Consider the following 25,717-nt stretch of genomic DNA (forward strand, 5'->3'; position numbering starts at 1 on the left):
CACACACACACACACACACGCATACATACACACACGCATACACACACACACACACACACACACACACACACACACACACACACACACACACGCACACACACACACACACAGAGTCAATCTTTGAATAGAGATGGATGGCATTCAGCAAATCTGCTAATCATCTTTGAAAGAAGGATTTTGTCTTTCCCTTGAGGGAAGACAGATGCTACGTACACACACACACACACACACACACACACACACACACACACACACACACACACACACACACTCAACAAAGCGCAGCAATAACTGCTGATGTCATCCCTCCGTTTTAATCACTCATCTGAGGATCAGATTACGCGGATCAACTCTGAAGGTTTGTTCATCGGGAGGCCTCGGAGAAGCTCCGATCAGTAAATGCCTCCACTTACACACTTCGCCCGGCTTTTTCCATCACCGGCCTCCCGAAAGTTCCCCTCGTGCTTTTCCAGTCCCACTTGAATCATTCATAATCCAGCGCTCATGCATAATACACACCGATGTTTCCCGGGCCGGTGGACGGGGACGCTGCAGCTGGAGTCGTGCTGATGGGAGGTGATAAGGTGATGAAAGGAGGCCTTTGTCTTTTTTGTCAAAGCTCGCCGGGCCTTTTGCCATTTTGCTTTGGCTATCAACCCCCCCCCCCCCGCGCTTCGGTCGGTAGCACGCACGATCAGATATACCGTTTACCCGTCAGGGGGGGGGGAACAGTCTGTGGTCCTCTTGACGGCGGTCGGTGATCTGGAGATCGGGAGTTTGGCGAGACGGGGCGGACGCTGTCAAGAACGTGGCGCACACACACACACACACACACACACACACACACACACACACACACCGACCCAGTGACTGAGGTGTGTTCGCGGCATTGGCAGATGGGGGGGACCATCTGTGTTCGCTCTCAGGCAGCAGCCACATCGCAGTTTCATAAGACTGCTCGTCATAAGCCCTCAGTTCATGAGTGTGTGTGTGTGTGTGTGTGTGTGTCTGTGTGTGTGTGTGTGTGTGTGTGTGTGTGTGTGTGTGTGTGTGTGTGTTGTGTACGTACACACAGGCACATGATTCTGGACAAAGGATGTTATATTTATCACAGTTCTGGCCTTGTGTTTAAGGAAGTGGGGCTGCCTGAAGAGTTGACGCTTGGATTCAGTTGATTTACGGCCGACTTCACCCAAAATTTTAAAAATAAATAAATAAATAAATAAACTCCAGTGTCAGAAAAAGTTAGGACATTATGTTTCGTTAAAAGTTTGGATTGAACTTCGGAGGCCACGGACGGCGTCTTCCCGGAAACTGCTCATTGCCATTTGTTGGCTATGTTGTTTGTTTATTGTTTACCTTTCTTACATTGTGCCTATTTTATATTACTTTTCCATTCAATTTGACATTTTACTTCAATTTTACTCTATTCTATTCTTTCTTCTGCTCGACTGAGCCTCAGAAACAGAATTTCCAGGACACGTTAAAACTTTTTACTAATTTAAATATGATCCAACTTCATCTTGAGACCAGCAAATTAGTGCCATGGTAACCTTTGGATTTAAACTTTAGAGGTTTTTGTTTTTTTTCCTGTGGTAGTGCATTGTATACATACATTTTTTTTCGACAAAATCAAGCAACTACAACAGAAAATACCTACAATCTCAACATAAAGACAATTTTAATGCAAATTACAGTGAAATGTCCCAAAAACTTGCATTTTGCTGACTAATGCGTGTAAATACTTTGCACATGATCTTGTTTTTTATTTTTTAATCCACCGTTCACGTAACATGACTCAGATTTGTGGTGTGGTGAAAGTGTCCCGTCACACACCCGTGTTGTTGCGACTTCACACAAAAGGTCATAGTCTTCATTCCAGCCGTTGCTCCACGGCGATGGGGGGGGGGGGGGGGGGGGGGTCAAAAGAGGCCGACCCCAATCTGACCCGGCAGAGTCCTCCAGCCCCCGAATGCCTGAAAACGGCTGCCCCATGTCAACACAAACAACGGACGCCGCCTCCTACCAGGGCTGGTTTGGCCACTGAGTGTGAAATACAACTACTACACATTGCTAAACTCCCCCAAGAGACCCGAGAGGAAGGGGAAGATGGTTACCCCGTACCGAAAGAAAGAAAGAAAGATAAAGTTAATCTGCCCACAGGGAGAGCTGTGGGCGAATGGATCCAGCCAGTGGGGGGGGGGGGGGGGGAAATAAAAAAATAAATAACTGAAGTGAAAGTCACCTTTTAAGCGCCTAACGCCGGTGTAAACTTAGCCCACACTTGAATGTTTTATGAAGACATTTTTATGTCTTGGTGCAGAACACTTCAATTCCGCCTCCATTAGAAACAGAAAGGATTTACCGAGGCGTTGCTGATGCGCCGTTCTTTCGCCGTCCGGCGGAGCCGAGTGGCCTGTCGGGTGGCGGCGGCGGCCCCCCCGTCCCCCGGAGACCAGCTTCGATTGTTGGGCGACACTAAAAAAGAAGAAGCCCGACTGAAACCTCTCTCCTTCTCCCACTTTCCTCTGTCCTCCTCCCCCCCCCCCCCCCCCCCGTCCTCCCTCGTCTCAGACTTCGACTGCAGCGACCCTTTGGGAATGGAGTCGGGCGAGATAACGTCGGACCAGATCATGGCCTCGTCCCAGTACAACCCCAGCTGGTCCCCCGAGCGCTCCAGACTCAACTACTACGAAAACGCCTGGACGCCGGCCGAGGACTCCAACAAGGAGTGGATACAGGTAAAACTCTTGAGGGGGTGGAGGAGGGGGGGTGGGGGTGGGGGGGGGTAATTGGCACCTAAGAGGTGTTTCCAGCCGCTGAGCGAAGGCAAACACTTATTGGGAAAGTCAGCCGGGGGAACACGCAACGGTGCTGCGGCATGTTGTTGCAGGTGAGTCAGAGTCTGCAGGCGTGTGCGACGCATTAGAGGCGACTGCAGCCCCGCATGCCGGAACGCAGTGGGTGTGTTCTGTGTTCTGTGTTCTGTGTTCTGTGTTCTGAACGCACAGAACACACGCCTGGCGATTTGGAGGATGAATGTTGATCGTCGTGGTGACGGACCTCCGGGGCGGTCGAGTACAAAAACCAAAATTGCCTCGTGTCCACTCTCTCCGTCACTGTTTATCCATCTCTCTCTCTCTCTCTCTCTCTCTCTCTCTCTCTCTCTCTCTCTCTCTCTCTCTCTCTCTCTCTCTCTCTCTCTCTCTCTCTCTCTCTCTGTCTCTGTCTCTGTCTCTGTCTCTCTCTGTCTATGTCTCTCTCTCTGTCTCTCTCTCTCTCTGTGTCTCTGTCTCGCTCTCTGTCTCTGTCTCTCTCTCTCTCTCTCTCTGTCTCTCTCTCTCTGTCTCTCTCTGTCTCTCTCTATCTGTCTCTCTCTCTCTGTCTCTGTCTCTCTCTGTCACTCTCTCTCTCTCTCTGTCTCTGTCTCTCTCTCTATGTCTCTGTCTCTATGTCTCTCTGTCTCTGTCGCTCTCTCTCGCTCTCTCTGTCTCTCTCTCTCTCTGTCTCTGTCTCTCTCGCTCTCTCTGTCTCTCTCGCTCTCTCTTGCTCTCTCGCTCTCTCTGTCTCTCTCGCTCTCTCTCGCTCTCTCTCTCTCTGTCGCTCTCTCTCGCTCTCTCTCTCTCTGTCGCTCTCTCTCGCTCTCTCTCTGTCTCTGTCTCTCTCTTTCTCTGTCTCTCTGTCTCTCGCTCTCTCGGTCTCTCTCTCTGTGTCTCTCTCTCTCTCTCTCTCTGCCCTACCTGATAACTTCCTCTCTCCTTGATAACTGAAGACAGCCTCCAGGGGGATGCTGGGATTAAGCCCAGGCATCCTGCCTCGTGTCTCTCACACACACACACACACACACACACACACACACACACACACACACACACACACACACACACACACACACACACACACACACACACACACACACACACACACACACACACACACACACACACACACACACACACACACACACACACACACACACACACACACACACACACACACACAGAGGCTTCCGTCGTATTTCTCCGTCTGCCGGCTTATCTTCACAAAGCGATCATCACCCACCGAGGGAACTTTATGTGTGGAGATTAAGGATTTAGTTCTTCCGTCCCTCGGTGGGGATCAGTCATACATCCCAAGTCCACTCCCGGCGCAGGCCCCTCCCCCGAGTGACGCCTTCGCCCAGAGCGCCACCTCCATGCATCGGGAGCGTGTTTGATTTATTAACCCCCCCCCCCCAAAAAAAAAAAGCCTCCGGGCCCAGTAAAAATGCCTCCACTGTTTTTTCTTCTTCTACAGTCTTTTGCTCCGCCGCTGAAAAGTTTGGGCCCCGGCTATATATTCCTCCGGGGATGAATAATAGAGCTGACCCCCAAGCCAAATATTTGCTTGGGGAGGGCCATAAGCAAGCTTTTTTTTTCCTTTATTATTGCAAAGAAAATATTGTCCTGGGGGCCCCTGTTGCTCCTCTAGACTAATTTAATCAGCGTGCAGGTTTACACACACACACACACACATACACATACGTTCTGTACTGCGATTGTGTGTGTCTGTGTGTTGGATCTCGGCTTGGCGGGTTCAGTCGGAGGGTCTGGCGGCGGCCATATTGTCCTGCGGAGGAACCCAGCGTGGGGCTGAGTGGGTTCGGGAAAGAAATGCGGCCTCGCTCACCGCTTCTTTCCATCTGTCGCGTGAAAGAATCTGAAGTCTGCGGAAAGGAAAAAGCCCCATTGTTCATGGTGTGTGGAGAATCACGGAACTCTCCCACAGCGGAAATTCCTCACCGTCGCGATAATTTGCCGGCACTCGAGACTCTCGTCTGTCAGAGTATTGATCACATTGAGGATCTGATTTGGCCGTTAAAAAAAGGGATTTTTTTTTTTTTTTTTTTAAACTGTTGCAGTTGGAATGTTGGCGCAATACTAATCAGACGAAAACACACCGAACGAGTCTCTTCTAATTCCTCATTTCCGACGCAGCAGAAGAGCCGCCCGTAATTTATGTTTTCTAAGAAGCGCGATGCACTTGTGCCGAGCACTCCGAGCGGGGAGTCCAATTATCACAAGTGGTATTAAAAGAGTAGAATTCTCCATTCCTCTTTCATTAAGGCCTGTCCGCGGTGTTGCAACAGGCTCAGGACCCCTCGCGGCACGTACAAATCATCTCCCAGCGCCGGCAGATGCATAGTAATCAATTCATTATTTATTTCATTATGGGCTCCCGACTGCAGTTTGAGGCAGACGGTTTTATTATTCATGACGGGCGGCCTTTGATTCCCGGGCATTTTTTTTCTTTTTTCTTTTTTTTTTTCTTGCCTTCGCTCTGCTTTTCTTCTTCTTTTTGCCGAACATAATCCAGATTTGTCATCCATTTTAATGCCGCCTCATTCTGATGCATGGAGAGGAGCCGGGGCGAGACGCTGGCGCTCTTCACCGGGTAATTAGATTGGCGTGGTGTGGTTCGGCGACGAATGCTGGGTGAGCCGGGTCATTAATCAGGCCTTTGGTGTAACGTGGAGATGGACAGATGTCCTTTGAGGGGGTTTGCGGCTATAGGAGGAGGAGGAGAAGAAGGAGAAGGCGCCGATCCCTCAAAGAAGGCCTTCATTTCATTTCTCCGTCACTCCTTTTCAGAGCCTTTTATGATCTCCCACCGCTCCCGTCGTCATCCTTTTGAAATCTGTTTCATAGATCTACGTCAATAGAGGGAGATTATTTGCCATATTGATTCGCTTGTTGCAGCAACACGTGGGTTTATTTGTGGCAGGTTGCGTCAGAAAACAAGCACTCAAACAACCTCCACGTTTTTCCCCAAACAATTCAAATCATTAAAGGAATTATAGTTCTGTATTATATAATGTAGATTTGAAGTGTTAACCCATTTATCAGGCCAAACGTCTTCCCTTTCCATATTTACCCATATTGTTTTGCCAAAATGTAAAAGTTTCCTTTAGAAATCGACCTCAAAGTCCCTTTTTTTTTCTTTTTTTTTCAATTACTTTATCGACCCTTGTAAGTAGCTACAAGTGAATTAAACGTGCAATAATTTGTTGACGCTCCCTGGATTTTAAAAGAGCCCCTAGGCACCGGGCCATCCGGTCAATGGCATGTCGCTTCCTATTTGAACCGGCGTAATGGCAGCAGGCCAGGAAGTACCTGCGGCGCTACAATGCCTCCGTCTCCGAGGGGGGGGGGGGGTTTAGTATGTTTACGGACCGGCCCAACGGTTCCTGTGGGACTGGGATTTTTGGGAAATTGCTGAGACGCCTGCACATGGTGGAGGGAACTGTGGAAATGCTGGAGGATGGATCTCGGCGGCCACTTCGGGTCGCTGCATCGTCCGAATGAAGCGATAAAAGACCGACTGCGAGACTGAAACTCTGTCGGGCAGCTGCCATTGATCGCACATGCACACAACATGAATAATTTACAGTGTCTTGGAGAGAACCCAATTGTCAATACCTGAAAGCCTCTTTATTGAGCATATCCCATCCAGTTTTTTTTTCATCCCATATGAGCCGGAGCTAATTTTTGCTGTCCATATCTATAATTCAGTTGCAGTGGCTTCTGCCATTATCGTCAGTCTTCTTGTCGGGATGCATTATCCCACGACTGCGTCATCAGTTTTTTGCGTGTTCGTCAGCTTGTCTCCGATAGCCAAAAATTGTTTAATCATCAGAGAAAGATGTCTTTGCCCTCGCCACGTGAGCAAAGCTTTTATCTCGGCTTTCCAAAAGATGAAAGGCAAAAACCTATAGAAGCACATCAGTGTCTGTTGACACAATGTTGTTCCCTTATCTCTGCACATGTGATGTTAATCTCAAGGTGGAGTCCAGCGTTCGCAGGGGACCTTCTGAACGCCGGGGCCGAGGGGCCCGATCCGTCTCGACCACGTCTCCCCGTTGCAAATCTATGAGTCAAACGGTGCCGCGAGTCTAGGAGCCCGATAACAGGTTGATTTCCACCACCTGACCAAACAAACAACCGCTAATTGCGCTCTTCCTTGATGAAAATCCATTTCTGGCCAACGTCAGACGCTAAACCCCACGCGTTGTGCCATATCCTGTTTTCCCTGTCATCCAAATGTGCTTTCAATTACCTCAAGTCAATGATTTACTGAAAAATACCCCCCCCCCCCACACAACCTCAACCCCATTCGCGGGCATTGTCTGTCTCTTCATTTCTGTCCCCGTTCCAGGGCTTACCGCTGCGCAGAGTGATGAGTAATTAGAATATGGACTGGTAATTAACAGCAGCTTCACAGCTGATGAAGTCTATGGAGGAGCCGAGGCTGGCTCATGGCTCGCCGGTGAGCTCATCGCCGCGGCGTACAAGTGGGAACAATGGAGGCTGGCTGTTGCCCCGCCGCTCCCGAGCCTCACTCTCCCTTGAAAAAAAATCAATGCGAGAGGATAGAGAACCACCGTCGGTCGGAGTAGCACCCAAAAAAGTGGGACCAGAAAAATCGAAGCGTGAGGGATGGCATGATGTAATGAAATGAAACGGTGCTGCATAAGTACCACGAGACCCAAAAAAAAAAAAAAAAAAAACCTCCACTCAGCTGTAATCAGTGTCACGCTTAGCGTCTGGGCCATGCAGAGGAAAAGTGCCTGAGTATCTGGAGAGTCGCTCGTCATCGGCGAACAATCACACCGAGGTCCGGAGGCAAGACCGTCCGGCATTTTCCAGACGTGACATCCCTTCAGGTTGCCCTCATCACCGCTCCGAAAGGTTTCGTAATCATTACTCAGCGGGTTAGTCGTGTGTGTGTGAGTGTGTGTGTGGCGGGATCGAGTCATGGAGATGATTCACAAACCTTCAAGCTCGTCTGTTTTCCTTCCTCCGGCTCCCCCGAACCTTTAATCATGCGGCAGTGCATCTGAGCGCAAACACACTTCACAGCGCCACACGCCAGGCAACCTTTTATTTTATTATCGCCGTCGTCCCACCTGCACGCCGCCGCTTTGTCAGGGAAACAGACGGCCGGGCGCTTGGGAACACATGCATAATTGAATGCCACCAAAGAGGTGTCGCGGTGCTAAAAATAAGCTGTAATTCTGTCAGGTGGATATTGTGATGAATGGCGGGTCGCGAGAGGGGGCTCGCGGGTCCCGCCACATTTGAGTAATGCAATTTTCATGAACAGAGAATTAATTACATTTTCAGGTAATGGAGCCATTCCGAAAAGCTCCCCCCCCCCTACCTTTATCGCAGGGAGTCTGGTTGAAATTGGCGAAAGGAACTGCTGAAAGCCGCATTGAGTCAGACTGAGTAATTCCAGATCTTGTGTGTTTTGAGTTACTTGTACCGTCCTCAGTTCCACTGCCAGAGTCTCAGCCGTTGGCGAAAAGTTGGGTTTTGTTTTACAACCGCATGGCTGTGAAGTGCGATTGCTTGGACCAAGTTTTGAGTTGATTGAATAGCAACAAATAATTCACTTTAGATCACAATTGGCCGCTCGGTTTGGAAACGCGATACTTGTGTCTTTTAATCCCCACATGCAACATGAAAACATCTCCTCTGTGCTGCCGGTTTCGTGTTGCTCTTAGCAAAATATAATTCACCGTTTGGCTATAAACTGTGTCTAGCCTTCTAAAGCAAGGCCTGCATGTGAATGAAATACTACCTCTTTAATGTAACCAAGCAAATTGGTCTGTATGCCAAATGATTATCAGTGGTCAATGTGGCCTCATGGCAAAATCTCCAGATGTTGGTTGTACCTCTGGAAACTGGAAATGCAGTACCCCCATCGGGAACGGTTCGAGGTGCTTGTGCTGGACCACGAACAGTCTCACGACACCACCTTGTGGTGGGAAGTCGTATTGCAAGGCGATGTGGGGGTTGTGTCGGTTGGTTTTCCTGCGAACTCCAGCAAAAATGTCTCGTAACACTTTTCCACAAACATCCTTCGTTTTCAAGCAAAGTAGTAAAAAGTGGCAGAGTTGATTCATTTCCATACAATGAGGATTGTCATGAGATTTACTTTAAACAAAAGAAAAAGGCGGTGGTGGGGGGGGGGGGGGGGGGGGCATGTGACTTGAAGCTCTGCATCGACTTTACAACTTGTGACTATGCCATCCTTTGAGATCCATAAAGTGTTTCCAGGGGTTGTTTCTTGGACTGGGACCGGGGGGGGTTTGGGGGAGGAGGATGGGGATGGGGGGGGGGGAAGTCTGTGTCTACCAGCTGCTCCTTAACTTTGGAACACAGAGCAGAGAAACTCAGCGTTTTCTCACCCTTGGCATTTCCCTTGTTGTTGCTTTTGGTGAGGGAAAACGAATAAACTGGTTCCCCAGGGGCATCGGTTATACAGTCAGCGGCCCACACACACACACACACACACACACACACACACACACACACAAACAGGGAAAAGCTATTTTGCCTCCTCTGTCGGAGAAGCATAGAAATGGATTCTCTCCCAAAGTACAGATAACTGCATGCAACTCTTTTTTTTTTCTAGCAACTCAATTATAAGCCAATCAAGCAGCAACAGATAGAGCTTTTGAGCCTTCGTTGTTCCTCAAGCGACACCCCCCCCCTCCTTCTCCACCTCCTCCTCCACCCCCTGCTTTACAAACCACATGTCTACTTGCACAACACACTGACAAGGCGTCAGCCTCAAACACACATCATGTGGCTTTGGTCCACATATGAGTCACACAATACAAAGACGACACGCAGACCAACAAATAAAGTTTAATTATGACACCCGCGGCAGCCGTCGCCACTCCAACCGCCGGAGAATGATCCCCCGGAAGCAAACGGAACTTGTACAAAGACTCATAAAAACATTTTATTCCAAACGTATTTACGCACGCGCGGCGAGGAAAACACCCGTCCATTCACAAACAATCTGGATTCCCAGTACGTCGGTCTAACCAGGCGTTTAACCGGATGATGACACAAGCCCGAGCACGACCGACTTCATTGCTTTGCTGTTGTTGAGGCAGAGGATCTTTGAGTCATCAGTTTGCCTCACTGCAGGAAGGTAAAAAAAACAACCACACACACACACATATAGAGAGTCAACATATTTCGGAGCTGGAAAGGAAGAAAAAATAGTCCCGAGAGACAAGGACACACTGAAGTCGTGCCCACATATCAGCCTGCCATCGCTTTATGGAAAGATTCTGAGAAGCCGCGGGTGATTTCTTACCCCACCTGGCATGTTTATGGCTCAGGTTGTACCCCAGCGAATGCGTGTAGGTCAGTGTGTGTGCGTGTGTGTGTGTATATGTGTGTCCCTATAGATGTAAGTTACCGTGCGCCGGCGTCTGTGGTGTCGTCGGTCTATCGGTGGGCTCGGGTCCAAAACCGCCTCAGAGGAAGAATAACATTATGGCAAATGTGCAGCTTCATTCCGTTCCATCAGCGAGACACCAGACGAGGAGTCATAATTCACGGCGTGATTACATCTCCCGTTAAGCATGACTCAGTCTTTCGGCCTGAGACGACGCGCGGTTTGTCACGGTGTGACACGTTCGCCCGACTGTAGATTCCTCCTGACTCTTCAGCGCCGCCTAGCGGTTGACGCGTAAAGAAGTAGAGCTCGAGTCGTCGTTGGGTTTTTTTTCCACTGAGATCTCGGCGGTGTGGGGATGGACTTCCTGATCCCGGCGTCCTCTCCTCTCCCTGACCCGTGTAACCCCCCCCCCCCCCCCCCCTCCCCCACCACCACCACCACCACCGGTCTGTTATCGCGGCGGCGTCGTTCCTCCGCCGTCTAACAAGCAGCCATTAATAAATCATGCTTTGCTCATTACCCGGGCCTTGTTATCAGCTTGTGTCTGTGAAATTGATCTCGCCCGCGCACGTCTTCGCCCTCATCGCCACGAGTCGAGGCCGCCCCCCCCCCCCCCCCTCGTCGACCCGCTTCGCTCGTCGTCCCATTCGAACCGAACGGCGATTGCAAGTGTGCAAAAGCACGCCGGCCCAATGGGCGGCCACAAAAATATTATTACCCTCTAAATGAAAACATCGATTTACTTCATCTGGAGCTTTGATTAAAGTCGTACATCAGTACGACTCACTTTCCCAACGCACGCGTCCCGAGATCAAGTTTGCGCGGCGGCGACTGTTCCCGATTAGCCCCGCCACTCATTCCGCTCCCAGAGGCTCTTCTTCTCCATTACGCCTAATGAGATCCTTTCAGAGTAAAACGGCCCCGAGGCCAGCCCCCTCCTATCGGGCCTTTTTTTTTTTTTTTTTTTAGTTAAGCCTCGACAGTGAGCCGCCTCGCCATTGGTCGGGACTGAGAAATACGTCCGTGTGCCCATTTGAATGCAGATGTTAAGGACCGGGCCTGGCGAGGCGAGGCGGCCGTACGCCAGCGCAGACCTCGCTGCCATACGCCGCTTCCACCTCATCCAGAAGCTGGCATGGCCGCGCCGCTCGCCACGGCGCACACAGGAAATCAGCTCCTGCATTTTTTTTTTTTTTTTTTTTTTTTAAACGGGAACCATCTGAAAGCTGACGGGGTTCGATTATTTTGTTTCTATTCTCCGACCCGAAATAAATCTGGGACTTAATGTGGAAGCCCCTTGAGCCTGTCAACAGGAACAAACGTATTCTGTGTCCGCATGTCGTTTTTGTTAAGTCTCCTGCCCGTCCAAATCCCAGACGGAGAGAGAGAGAGAGAGAGAGAGAGAGAGAGAGAGAGAATAGTGTGGTGGAACATCTCTTATTGCTCCCATCTGGTTTTGTCCTCCTTCCTCTTCATGTGGAGGGAATGAATGACGTCCCTTCTGTGGCACGCACATGTCCCTTTCTACTAATCTTTGCACACTTAAAGGTACTCAAATTAAAGTATACGGTATAAATCAAGCACAGTCATAGAAAAAAAACTCATGCTTTTACTGATTTCACAGACTAGACATAATGCTGAGTGACTATGTGTGACTATAACTAGAACAATCTCGTTTCTAGTGTCACATTTTACCACTATTATCTGTGCAGCCGTTCATTTGCACGAAGAAGCTGAACAGAAACATTCAAGACTGTTGATGGGTCCCTCTTTTTCTATAATATGATCATACTTTAAGGATTAGAAAGTCACAAAGTTCCACAATGTATTCTCAAACTTTATTTCACAGCAACGTTTGAGGTGGTTGATCATTTTCACTGTAAGAAGTTTCATGTTGTAAAGGATTACCGAAAGAAATGTGACGTGAGCCAGGTTGAGAAAAGAAGTTGGCTGGTTGATCGGTTGTGTTGGTCGTTTGGTTGGTTGGTTGGTTGGTTGGTTGGTGTCCTGGTTGCTTCATCGGTTGGTTGATTGGTTGGTCGTTTGGTTGGTTGGTTGTTTGGTTAGTTGGTTGGTTGGTCGGTCGGTCGGTCGGTTGGTGTCCTGGTTGCTTCATTGGTTGATGTGTTGGTTGCTTGGTAGGTTAGGTTAGGATTGGTTTGCCGGTTGCTTCATTAGTTGGTTGGTTGATTGGCCAGTTGGTCGGTTGGTTGGTTGCTGGGTTGATGTGCTGATTACCTAATTGGTCGGTCGTTGGGCTAGTCGGTCATTTTGTTGTGCTGGTGTGTCAGTCGGTCGTTTGGTTGGTTGGTTGGTTGGTTGGTTGGTTGCTGGGTTGATGTGCTGATTACTTAATTGGTCGGTCGGTGTGTCAGTCGGTCGTTTGGTTGGTTGGTTAGTTGGTTGATCGATCGGTCAATAGGATGAAGAAGTTTTACGACTGTCTTAGCTTTGCCTAAACACAGTTTCCATTTCAATTTAATTTTTCATTGGGACTCACTTAAAACCGGACTGCACTGAAAAATCAACTCCAGTCAACCGTCTCCTCCTGAGGTTTCGCAAGGAATTTCCCCGACACGACACAAGTTTTACTGTGGTAGCAACATTTTTATGACGGCGGAAAAATGAGCACAATGAAAAGAAGAGCGGAAGAATAGATGAATCTGAATGACTGATTGAAATGACGGAAACCAAACAAAATGTCGATGTCGAAGGAGTCGGTGAGGAGTTCATACTCATCTGGGTTTTTTTTATGTTTGCGTAAGGACAAAGAAACCATGGTTGTACACAATGAACAAGCAGTTCAGTGTCATTAAGACTTAAGAGCTTCTGTAATTCTCTACTTTGAATCGGCTGCTCAATACAGACATCATTAATCATGCGTAGACGACATTGTGGTCATGCACCGTATTAATAAAGGCAGTTCAGGCACAGTTCAGAAGTTCATTTGAAATACAGGCTGAATGTTTCTGTCATAAAACAGCATCATGCTAACAGTTGGAATAAGAGATTGTTGTACGAAATACAGAATCACATGTCAAATGAACTTTTCCCCCCTCAAACTGAAAGTCTGGCGTCGAATCACAAGCGACTACTTGGTGAGAGACGGAGTGTGTGTGGAGAGACGCCCTCGTCCTTCTACACTTTGAAAACCCCTGAGCAAAAACCGATCACCTGTGAAGTAATAAGATTGATCACAATGAGACGTGGACGGTGTCACGGAATAGCGGTTCTACTGCATCAAACTACTTTGTTTGGCAGGAATATAATCTGTCATGTTTTATTGCTTGGTCTGTTAACGGGATGTCTCTGAAACATGTTCGCGGAGCAAATTTGCTTCGTTGGTTGGTTGATATTCTGCTTGTTGGGTTAGCTTTTGGCTGGTTAACTCAGAAAGTTATTGACAGATTTTGATCAAATTTGCTTTTTTTGATTGATTTGTCGTTGGTTGGTTGGTTTGTGTGTTGGTCGGTCTATTAACAGGAACCACATATTACGGGATGATTTGGCATTTAAAATGGTTTTGGAAAGTTTGAATTCAATCACATTTAATAGGATGTTAGGTTATATACCGAAGCAGAAGCAAATACATTTTGAAACTGGGATAATATTCTGGATGCTAAAGCATCAATATCTATAATATTATCCAAATAATGAATAATAAAAGTGTACATAAGTGCTATGGGGAGGGGGCACCTGGAAATGAGTTCTGAGTCATTTCTTCTTGTATAGTTTTTCACTTTTCTTCCACAAAACTTCTGGATTTATTGAATTAGCGTCGCTCTGTGGGGGGGCTTCTGTACTCTGTCTTCATGAGCAACTAACTGGGCCTTCCAACTGTTCTCTTAATAGTAAATAATTTGTTTAAACTGCTCTGTGGCGGCGGCGGCGGCACTGCGAGATCTGTCAGTGAGAGGCTGGACGCTTTACCACTGCCACCTAGAGCACGGATGTGGCACTGCACAAGTTGCATTTTGGATTTTATTTTTTTTATGTGGTAGATCAGTGGAGAAGGTCGACATGTTGTGCTTTTTTTTTTTTTTTTTTGTAGGCAGATAACCCTGGCTTTGATTTTTTTTTTTTTCCTCAAATATGCGCTCGCTCTCACATAAAGGATTTCACTGTTGTCGCTCTTTCTTACACGGCCTTGCACGTTTGCACATACCGACCATCCGAACCGCGTCCGCTACCTAATCTACTCAAGACGCCGGTCGCCATCCATCAGAGCCCGTTCCCATCGCACGTCAAAGATCAAAGGCCTTTTTTCTTTCTTTTTTTTTTCCTTCACACCGCGCTCCCGTAGAACCTGTTCCGCCAAACGCCGCTCCGTGCATTTTAGCGGCGTCCGCACGCACCGCCATTACTCCTCATTAACGTCAAGCTCGGCCTGTCAGGGTCGGCGCTAACGCTTGTTAGAACTGTTTTTAAACAGACGGTCTGGGACTCTTTGAAACTTCCCCGCTCTCTTTCGGTGTTACGGATGGATTGGTGGGGGTTAAATCGGTGCCGCAGTGGTCAGACTGAGCTCATTTGTTTGACTGGGAGAGGAAAAAAATTTTTTTTTTAAATGACACCCGAGCACCAGAGCGACGCGCCGTTCCTCCTCCAGACCTGCACAGTCCCTGGTGAAGTTGGGCAGCGGCAGATCAAAGGGCCCTTTGAAGTCCACTCCCGCCACGGGAACAGAAGCCAGGGTGACATGTTCTTCCTGTCCTGCCAGCCGCTGCCGGGCGTCACGCATCCATCACATGGAAATATACCCATGAAGGAGAGACAATCGCTCATGTGCCACTTTGACACCCCCCCCCATCGCACTTCTACTACAAGCCCTCCGCCAGCAGCTCGTGATAAAGCCCTGCATATTTTAAAAAGGCGCAATATTTGATATTCAACCTGTATCACTTTTTCCTCTCGGCTGATTTTGATAGTGTGATTGCGGCCCCACGCTCTATTCAGCGCTCGCCGTTATCCAATAAGCTCTTGTCTCCCATCTCAGGAAATTAAGTTGTCATCCTGTGTCTCTTTCATTAATGTGAAAATCATTTCATTGCTGTTTATTAAATTCCAGGTAGCAGCTGATGAGGCTATGGCCAGGGGTGATTTTGGTCCCGTTTTTTTCTTTCGGTTAACTCTCCAGCTCGCCTGTGGATTAATAATGCAGGCTTGTGCATTAAAAAAAAAAAAAAAACCTTTTCTGTAGAAGTCACTCATGCATGTGAACAAGCTAAGAGCATTACATTATAGCTGTATCTGTCTCAGTTAATCAGCATTGCCTGAACTCTGGAGCGAAAAGTGGCTCACAGCTGCCACCTTGGAATTTTCTCATCATGTGAGATGTACAAAGTCAAATATTAACTGCATACGAGTGTAAAAATCCAGACCAGTCCGTCGTCACAGAGCAGGAAAATGTAATATACGCTGGACATTCTTGAGTGAGGAAAATCTACATGACTTTAATTGTGTGTAGAGTTGGACATCAGATTTAATTAGAAGTACAAACATGTCCATCCATCTATTATCCAACTCATTCTGGGTTTTGGGTTCAATAAATTCAATTTTGAAGGAAAGTTTCCTGTTTGCAGGACAACGTTTTGAAAACGAGACAACAGAAACACTGAAAACGATGTAGTTGGCATGCCAGGCCACAAGTTGGCGCTGTGGTTTGTTTTTGTAATGAAACTACTGCGCACATGTGGGCAGAGAACAATACGCTATAAACACTAACAGTGTGGGTACACCCACATTCTTATGGACAGGCGACTGAATTGGATTTTTACAACAGACGATTGTCAATTTTGTTGTTATTGTTATTTTTGCCCATCGACTCGCACAGTAGCAGTGTTTCATAAAGATCCACAGAGATCCACACTGTTATGACGTGAAATATGTTTGAAAAACTGATATTTCACCATAGAAGCCCTGTTCTATTTCTCATCCGTCGCCTCTCTTCTGCCCCCTACAGGTGGATCTTGGGTTTTTGCGGTTCGTCTCGGCCATCGGCACACAGGGAGCCATTTCCCAAGAGACCAGGAAGATCTACTTTATCAAGTCCTACAAAGTGGACGTCAGCTCTAACGGGGAGGACTGGATCACGTTGAAGGAAGGCTCCAAACAGAAGGTATACGTCTTTAAAACTCCTTTTTTTTTTCATCTGGAAACTCAGGCTGTCCAAGTTGGAGGGGAAAAAAAAAAAGTGGAAATTGACTTGATTCCTAAAGTTCCAATATCCGTTTTGGACATCTCTGCAGCCTCGGTCTCTAAATCGAGATCCATTGATGGAAGCAAACTAATAAATACAGTCATGAAATCGCTCCTGCACATGTCCTCCATTTGGAATGTCCCCGTCCCCGACCACCTGACTTGAATTATGGTTCGTTCCGAGTCGCCTTTGAGCTCGACTGAAGGGGAAACACCCGGCTGTATGTACTGTCTCCTAACGTGCAATTACACTCATTTATCTGTGCGGTAGTGTGCCCATCGTCTGCGTAAGTGGATGGTATTCGCAGCGGTGAAGGAATGCCGCCTCTGTTTCACGTCAAGTCGTCCGTTAAAAAAAAGAGCCCGCGATGACGAAAGACTTTGGAGGCGACCGGAGAAGCAGGAGACGCCGTCAAGCGTTTGAGCAGCCGGCAGAGGGTTGGCGGTGATGCTCGACCGGCCGCGACCATCGATCGCCGATCGGCCTTGGCAAGCAGGCGTGCGTCCGGACAGTTGTGCGTTGTGGGGTTGTATCTGTGCCAAGATTCTGAGCGAGCGATGGGAAAATTTGAGCGCAAAAAAATTAATTGTGCAAGCACACTAATTTTGAGGAAATATTTAAATTGCGCAAAGAAAAACTTGAGATTGCGCTCAAAAATCATTTCTGCACTCAGATTCTTCCTCTGCGCTCAACCTCTCTCTCTCTCTCTTTCTCGCTCGCTCAAATCTCTCCACGTCCGCTCAAGTTCTGCTGTGCGCTCGCTCAAAATGTGCAAAGCCCAAATGAAAATGTTGTCCACCAATCACAGAAATTCGGGGCGGGCGTTGAATTCTGATTGGTTACTTCGGATTCTGGAAGTGCCTCATTACCAACGAAGAAGAAGAAGAAGAAGAAGAGGGAAAAACAAACTGCGAGGGAAAACATGTTGTAATCCAGGATCATTATCTTTAGTTTTCCTTATTTCTGTTTTCCCTCGCAGTTTGTTTTCCCCTCTTCTTCTTCTTCGTTGGTTATGAGGCACTTCCAGGATCCGAAGTCTGTCACATTTGGGCTTTGCACATTTTGAGCGAGCGCACAGCAGGACTTGAGCAGACGTGGAGAGATTTGAGCGAGAGAGAGAGAGAGAGAGGTTGAGCGCAGAGGAAGAATCTGAAATGATTTTTGAGCGCAATCTCAAGTTTTTCTTTGCGCAATTTAAATATTTCCTCAAAATGCTATTAGTGCGCTTGCACAATACTTTTTTTGCGCTCAAATTTTCCCATCGCTCGCTCAGAATTTTGGCACAAATATAACCCCATAGTGCGTGACTTGCAAATATCGCGGTGACATTTTTCTTGAGTGGAACAAAAAAAAAAAAAAAAACAACGAGGGAACATCCAAGCAGGCGCCCTCAGGTCCCCGACTCCTTTATGGCTCTCTCCGAAGCACACGGTCCCCCCCCCCACCCCCCCCCCACCTCTGTAAAGTGGCGGCGGTAAAGCCCGGCCTGTGTTTTCCCGGTCTCTAAAGTGCTTTTTGCAAAGAGGGGAACCATTTGCTACATGCTGAGCCTGCAAAAAAAAAAGCCACTTTACCGTCGGGGCGTGAGGAGGAGACTCGGCGTGACATCTCAGGGAGCTGGATGACTTTGCGGCGATGCGGTTGACGGGTACAGGGTGTTTCACAGGGGGTGGGTCGCTCAGAGGGCTAATGGGTAAACCATACAACGCGGATTAGCAGAGGCGCTATCTGCGTGTCCGTCCAGGCGGCCCCCCCCTCTCAGCTGGACTCCACTCTGCCCCCACGGCCACACATCCTCGGAGGTCAGCGGGTCACGTGGTCACCGTTGTGATTCAATTACCCACAATGAAGTGTGACGGTCCGCGGGGAGTTTGTTTGGTTGGGTGGCCGGCCCTCGTCTTCCTATGGGGCTTGTAAACTGTCAACTGACCTCCCCCCCCACCCACCCCCAACCCCCCGACCCCCCGGGGGGTTGGTGGGGGAGGTGGGCAATGACATCTGTGACCTTTTAACAAGATACCGCAGTAAAACCTTCAGTAAACCTGGCGGTGGGGAGGACGTGGAAAGGGCATCTTGAGCCAATCTGGTCCCGTCAGTGTCGCACATCCTGCCTCGGGTTTCACGGGCGCAGCGTGTCGGGCCTGCAAGGGCAATTCCGGGAGTAACACAGGAAAACTTTTAAACAATTTGGTGTGACATTCGTCTTCTATTAAAACCACCACCACAAAAAGAGCAGCTCTGCAAACTAAAGATTTCCAATGCCTGATTTAATGTCAATGTCCCGACTGAATAGAGGACGAAGGTCAGTCTCTGGGTTTCTTTTTAATTCTGTCTCGTCTCCGTCAGTCATTGGCCGGAAATGGCTTTTCTCATTTTCGGGATGCCGGCAAGGTCTCTATTCACGCCGCTTCCTCCGCAGGTTTTCCAAGGCAACACCAACCCGACGGACGTCACCAAGGCGGCGCTGCCCAAACCCACCCTGACGCGCTTCGTCCGGATCCGCCCCGTCAGCTGGGAAACCGGCATCGCGCTGCGGTTCGAGGTGTACGGCTGCAAGATATCGGGTGAGTCGCCACGTCCCGTGGGAGATCGGAGTCGTTTTTGCAGTCGGAATCCTTTGGTTTTGTGGAAAATATAGATGTAGGCTTTCTAATAAAACATTCCGCTGTCCACCGGAGCTTATGGCTGACGCATGTTTTAAAAAAGTGTGTCCTCCACAGTGGTCTCTCTTTTATGTTATTTATTCGTCAAAAAATACAAAAGGACAAGCACCTGTTCCACACGAAATTCCACGATCCAAAACACTCTTCGTACACGTTCCTAACACGTTCCTAACACGTTCCTAACACGTTCCTAACACGTTCCTAACACGTTCCTGACACGGTCCTAACACGGTCAGAAAAACCGTGAGCTCCTCCACACAAGTCATCCACCTCGCTCCGCTCCTACAACTTCTGAGCCTCAAAAACGAAACTTAACTCCTTAAAGCTACAGGCTCTTATTTTTATCCACCACACAAATAATCATAAGATCATAACATGAAACATCAACAATAATGCAAATATTCATATTTTACAACTTAAATCAACATTTTCAAATACAATTAAATAATGAAACTAATATAAATCCAAAATGTTTTGTACCACGAACTGAAATTACAATGAAATACTTAATAACTAATATGGCACCTACAGTAGACATTCTCATCACGTCTGCGCTGCGCTACAACAAAGAAACTCATGAAAGTTTATTTTTTAAAAGGTGACGACGGAATTGTTTTTACCGGTTCCGACTCACGAAAAATGAGTTTGACACCCCTGGTGTAGAATCCTGCGCTCACAGGGTGCAGTGCGAGGAACAAATATTCAACCTGTTTTAATTAATCCGAACTCTTCCAACCACCGGTGGCCATGAAAAGTTGCCAGCCGGGATTGGATGGAGAGTCGAAAGGACTCGGCAACAGCAGCCGACCTCAGTAAAAAAAAAAAAAAAAAAGTCTTTTTCATTACCAAATTTCAAGGACGCCGTCCAAATGTGTTTTTATTTGCGGATATGAAACCCACAAACCACCAGACTTGGCGCCTATGAAAACCAAACAAATGACATTAAAAAAAAAAAGCAAAAAGGCTAAAACTCTTGTTGCACAAACCTCCCCTCCTCCTCTTAGATGAGCTTCTACAGAATAAAGACGCACACGTCGGTGGATTGCCTATTTATGAATGGACGGACCTGATTCAGTGCAGCTGGCAGGCAGAGCGAGCCGGAGCTGGGTGGGCCCTATATGGCCCCCCCCCGTCCCCCCTGCTGGGCTTTACTCTGCAGCCTGTCTTCTGCTTATATAAACCTCTGATTATGGCGACGTTCTTCTCATCTTTTTTGTTGATGTTATTTTAACATGCTGCGTGCGTGTGTGTGTGTGTGTGTGTGTGCGCGCTCCCTTTTCTATGGCTTCAGCACATCTGTCTGCATCTCTGTGGGATTATAAACATGTGTATTGAATTATAATTAGCTCGGGTGTTTTCTTCTCCCGTACTTAAATAGGAAGCGTATATCTCAAGGACGGCTGGGGGAAAAAAAAAAAGAAAAAAGAAAGAAACTCATTTTTGTGTTTTTGAGAGTCTTGTTAGTTCAGGATTACGCCTCGGATTAAATTTAGGGTCAGGATTAGCTTGTTTTATGAAGTGTGTGAGGGCTTTTTTTCATGGAGCCGCGCGGCCACGCATGACACATGCGCACATGCATTAGCGGAGGTCGCCGTGGCGACGGCGAGGTTTGCAGCAGGGGCGTGTTCGGTGTGTTCGGGGGCCACACAACCAGAGCGTAAACACATCACAGGAGTCGACGCCACCGCAGGGCCGCCGCCGTGACGTCAGCACCCCGGGGTGACCGGGGAGACGCCGCGCAGAGAATATATATATAAAAATATATATATATAAGATGAAGATTTTAAAAAATCTGAAAATTAAATAAAATAACAGGAATATTCAACATTATTACATGTTTATTATTATTAATTTATCTATTATTTGTCGTTGGCAGCAGTTATAACCATGTAAAAAAAAAAAATAAAAAAGAAAAAAAACTCCAGCAGCTTCATACTTTCTCTGACTTTTATGTGATTTATAGTATTTGGTTTATTCTTGCCACTTCAATCTGTCGTGCCGCTATGCCCCGAACCCGCTTTCTGTTTTTCACACTTTATGACGCGGCTTCAGGAGACCCATTCATTCACTGAATATATTGCACACATTTGTGCAAAACTCGATAGTTTATTGTATATTGTTAAAGCGCTTTATAGTCGAGTGTTTATCTTCTTGTACACAGAGTATTTTGTGTTTCCTGCTTCTTTTTCTCCTGGTTTTGCTGCTGTATGGAGTCAAATACAGCAGCAAGCGGGATCAAATCTACATTATATAAGCAATATAGACGACTAAAGCCTCCACGACTTGCAAGGCGTTCACCCTTTAAACCAGGGGTGTCAAACTGATTTTAGTTGAGGGGTCACATCAACCTAACCTGACCTCTGGAGGGCCGAACAAGTCAAACATAACATATTAAACTGCAGATACGGACAAATGCAAAGTCTTTCCTTCTTTTGATCCTTTTGCAACTGCAAGGATTTACCAGTCTATTCTGAAATATACATATTAAAGTTAATCAGATATTATTATATTTGCAAAAAAAAAACCTCAGTCAGCTGAATCTCTATCATATTTTTATTCAGGATTAAAACAATTTGTCATCATCTGGACATTTTTTTTGAGTTTACGCGTCTAAAGTATCACTTCACATAAGTTGGACACCTTTATTGTGAAAGGTGTTGCATCATGGGACCTCCACAGATGCATCAATTAATTCTGACCAAGTGCGGTTTTGCCGCTCTAGTGTTTTTAGATCAGCCTCTGTCAGTTTTCATATTTATACTTAAAAAATCCCATGGCGGCCGGATTAGCTCCTCTGGCGGGCCGCTTCTGGCCCCCGGGCCGCACGTTTGACACCCCTGCGTTAAACCCTCACCAGCCACGCGCCCCGATACAAACACCTACTTATTAATAGAACGCTCCTCCGCCCAGTTGTTTGTCAATATGCCCAAGCTGTAAAAACATCAGACGAACCGCCGAGGCTCCGCCCGAACCCTGGAAACGGGCCCAACAGGCCCAACAGGGCGACCCGGCAACCCGGCATCGCCGTTGGTCCGCAAACATCACAGACGAATGTTTGTTCCACTGGGCGTGCCGCCGCCGCCGCCGCCAAGCGTCTGTGATCACAGCTGAAGCCCATTACCGTCCCGGCGAGTTCGCTCCAGTGTCTAAAACTCAGACCAGTCGTCGGTACGAACACACTCATTGACACACGTGTACCTTTTTCGTTTTATTCTTTTTTTTAACTCATTTATAAGTCCTCCCACTTCAAAAGCGGCTCGGCGAGCTCCTATGATCGCTCTCGAACAGATCTTGGCCGAGGACGAAAGGGAAGTTGGGAGGGAAAAAGCAGCGGAGAGGCTTCCCGCCTGTGTTACACGAGCTCCAATCTGGACTTGTAGCTAGGTTCAAGGTTCAAGGTTCAAGGTTCAAGGTGTTTTTATTGTCACATCACCAGTAAAAGCCAGGTTTCACAGTGAATTAAATTCTTATTTTGCCGTCTACCCTGAAGCCGACCTACATAAATAAGTATATACACAAAAGAATAAAAAATATAAATATAAAAATAAAATATAATAAAATAACAGAGCAGTGCAAAAATACTAGGGAGAAAGTGAGATGTGCAATGTAAACATGTCAGAAGCTGGAATGTGGGACCGGAGATTCGTCTCACGGGTTCGCTGTTTTTAGATAACTGGGGAAAAAGGCAAGCCTTGTGTCCCCCCCCACCCCCCCTACCCCACCCCCGCTCACTTTTTTCCCATGATGCAGCAATGCTTTGGAGTCCTGCAGCGGTACAGTGCGCACTTTGTCTCGCACGGACACGGAAGATGTAATAACGCCCGGGATTTTTACGTCTGCCGTGGGAGCCAGATGGCAAATATGCCGGTCTCCCGGGATTAAGCTCTGGGGGAAACGCAAACCAAACAGACGAGGGGAGGATTTTTCAGCCTCGATGCCAGACTGCGAGGTGTCGAAACCAGAAATTGCGCAAATGTATTGCTTCACCGTGTGATTTAAAGTATGCATGATTTTACAAACCCACCCTTTCAAGCTGGTTTGATCGCGATGAGGTAGATAGTTTTCATGGCGGAATCACAAATATGTTGTTTCCACTATTTCTTAAGACACCTGTTGGGGGGGAAAAAATCTATATTTTCCTTGATTATTTCACAATTTGCTTGTTGGTTTGGGCGGAATAGAGCCTCTTGTGGGCCTTGTGTTCAACACGTTAAAAAAGTAGCCCAACGTCCCGATACGCCTTCTTCTTTCTCTTGTATTGCACTGAATATAGAATATCACTTCACCGCCTTGTGGCCCAAAGTGGTATTACAGCAGACCTGAGATCAGAGAGTCCTTCAACTTCACTGCCGCGCAAGGACAAAAACATGAGGTTCAACTTTGCCAGTGCTCCCAAGCGCCGAAGCAGATTTTCTACCCCCGTTTAGCCTTTTAATAAAACAAAGAGGAAGGAGAGCATAAGGAAATATTAGACGAAGACGTTCTCCCTTCGGAGCGCGAACCTTATCCAGTTCAGACGGCGCGCACACCTGTGAGGAGTTGCCGAAGAATCAGAGAAGTAGAATGAAAGGAGGAGAGGAAAGTTTGAAAATGTGGACGGGAAGCCGCAAGGTGCTCAAAAGATGTGGTCCCACAGGTGTTGACAGCTGTGGAGCAGAAGGTAGATGAGTGCAGCAGCAGCAGCAGATAAAACACAAAGAGAATGTGTTTTTGTGTGTGTGTGTGTGTGTGAGTTTATAGAGGGGAGGGGTAGCGAGATGAAAAGGGGGAGAGAGAAAAAAAGCGCTCCCAGAATGCAGGAGGTGGAAGCACCAACCGAGAGGAGGGTTTTAATTGGCTGCCTGGAGACAAGAGCTTCAGGCAGAGGAATTAGTATGCATGAGGTCTGCAGACTGCGAGAGAACGAGGGAAAAAAAGAATAGAGGGGAAGATCACAGTAACATCGCAAAGAGTTTGGGGAATTATCCTCCTCCCTTTGACTTTGACTACCCCTGTTGCCTCCATATGAACCTCAAACTTGCTAAACTTGAGTTGTGGGCAAGGTAAAATGATGTTGAACATCAAGCCTTTGGACAAGGATCAAGTCTTCTTTTTTTTTTTTTTTGGTCTCCGTCTCCATTAAACCCTGCAGGTTGTCATTAGTTTGTATCAAAAAATCTTTTTGCCTTGTCTCGTCTCGCAGAGTACCCGTGCTCGGGCATGCTGGGTATGGTGTCCGGCTTGATCACCGACAGCCAGATCACGGCGTCGTCCCACACGGACCGGAGCTGGGTGCCGGAGAACGCCCGGCTGCTGACCAGCCGGACGGGCTGGACGCTGCTGCCGCAGCCGCAGCCGTTCGCCAACGAGTGGCTGCAGGTGGACCTGGGCGAGGAGAAGCTGGTGAAGGGGCTGATCATCCAGGGGGGGAAGCACCGCGAGAACAAGGTCTTCATGAAGAAGTTCCGACTCGGCTACAGCAACAACGGCTCCGACTGGAGGATGGTGCCGGACACCGGCGGGAGCAAGGCAAAGGTGAGCGAGGGAACGCTTTGTACCGTGGTGGCTAGGCTAATTAGCTCGTGTCTAATGGGTAGCTACAAACAACCGTGACATAAAGCCTTCAGGCTAGATATCAATGTGTCTTCCTCACTGCTCCTACTTCTTTTCTGCGTTTGCTGCTTCTGATTCACGCTTTGCCACCCAGAATGCATTGCGCTCTACATCACGTCGGCTCCCCTCACCCGCTGGAAAGACCGTTTGCAAGCGAACCGATGCCGTGGCATTTCAAAGGGGGCCAGAAATTGTTTGTTTGGTCCGGTTCAGAGTTCGGGGGATCGTTCCAGACTCCCAAACGAATCGGTCTTTCCCAATAACTCTAGTGAAGAGAACTCAAAGAGTGAAACCTGAACGTGCTCTTAGATGATAAACCTTGACTGAACCGTTTCCTTCTCACTGGATTCTGTGTAGCTTTCAAGTAGATTCTGGCTTCTTTCAAGGTTGCAGGTTAGAATTTAGGCCTCAGCTTCCAGAACAAACCAAAAGCTACGATTCACCCTCCGCATCGCGAATTGTGATCCGAAACGCAAGCTTCTAAAAATACCCCCCCACACACACACACACATACGTCAGAACGTCAATTCCTATTATGACGCATTTTGGTCAGTTTTCCTCGGGAGCATTATGCCTGACAGTTGTGAGTCATTCGGCAGTCATTGTGAGTCAATTTCAGTGGTGCTTTGAATCGCATTAGGATAAGCATCTCAAGCCTCCCCGAGTCCTTTCCCCAGCTCTCTCTGCCTGCTTTGTATTCTGTGCGACGAACACCGTTCACCCCTTTCAGTGGATAGTGAAACCTCTCTGGAGAGGAGGGGGGGAAGGGGTGGGTTGAAGGTAGTGGGGAGGGGGGTGGAGGAGGAGGGGGGCACCACCGGAGGAAAGACAAGCACCGAGAAAGGGAAGAACGTGCAACGTAGTGAAGTGGCTGAAGATTTATCAGCCGGCGACAACACCAACACTTGGCTCAATGCATGCACACGTATATACCTTCGTCACACACACACACACACACACACACACACACACAAGTCCAAGAAAAGCCGCACCGGCCCGTCCCCAATTACAAGGGTCCCAT

The 25,717-nt window shown here is 47.9% G+C and overlaps 1 protein-coding gene across 1 annotated transcript in view; it reads left to right on the forward strand.

Annotated features, from left to right (window-relative positions):
• The window catches only part of nrp1a (neuropilin 1a), a gene marked incomplete at its 5' end in the record, with an annotated part of 61,228 nt that overhangs the window by 25,128 nt on the left and 10,383 nt on the right, over positions 1 to 25,717 (forward strand). Inside the window, 4 exons of the mRNA XM_080514850.1 lie at positions 2,575 to 2,741; positions 16,205 to 16,360; positions 18,861 to 19,005; positions 24,287 to 24,618. Coding sequence (XP_080370976.1) covers positions 2,575 to 2,741; positions 16,205 to 16,360; positions 18,861 to 19,005; positions 24,287 to 24,618 — 800 coding nt within the window. The remainder of the gene's footprint in view (positions 1 to 2,574; positions 2,742 to 16,204; positions 16,361 to 18,860; positions 19,006 to 24,286; positions 24,619 to 25,717) is intronic.

The sequence above is a fragment of the Blennius ocellaris genome, assembly GCF_963422515.1.
Source record: "Blennius ocellaris genome assembly, chromosome: 19".
Lineage (NCBI taxonomy): Eukaryota > Metazoa > Chordata > Actinopteri > Blenniiformes > Blenniidae > Blennius > Blennius ocellaris.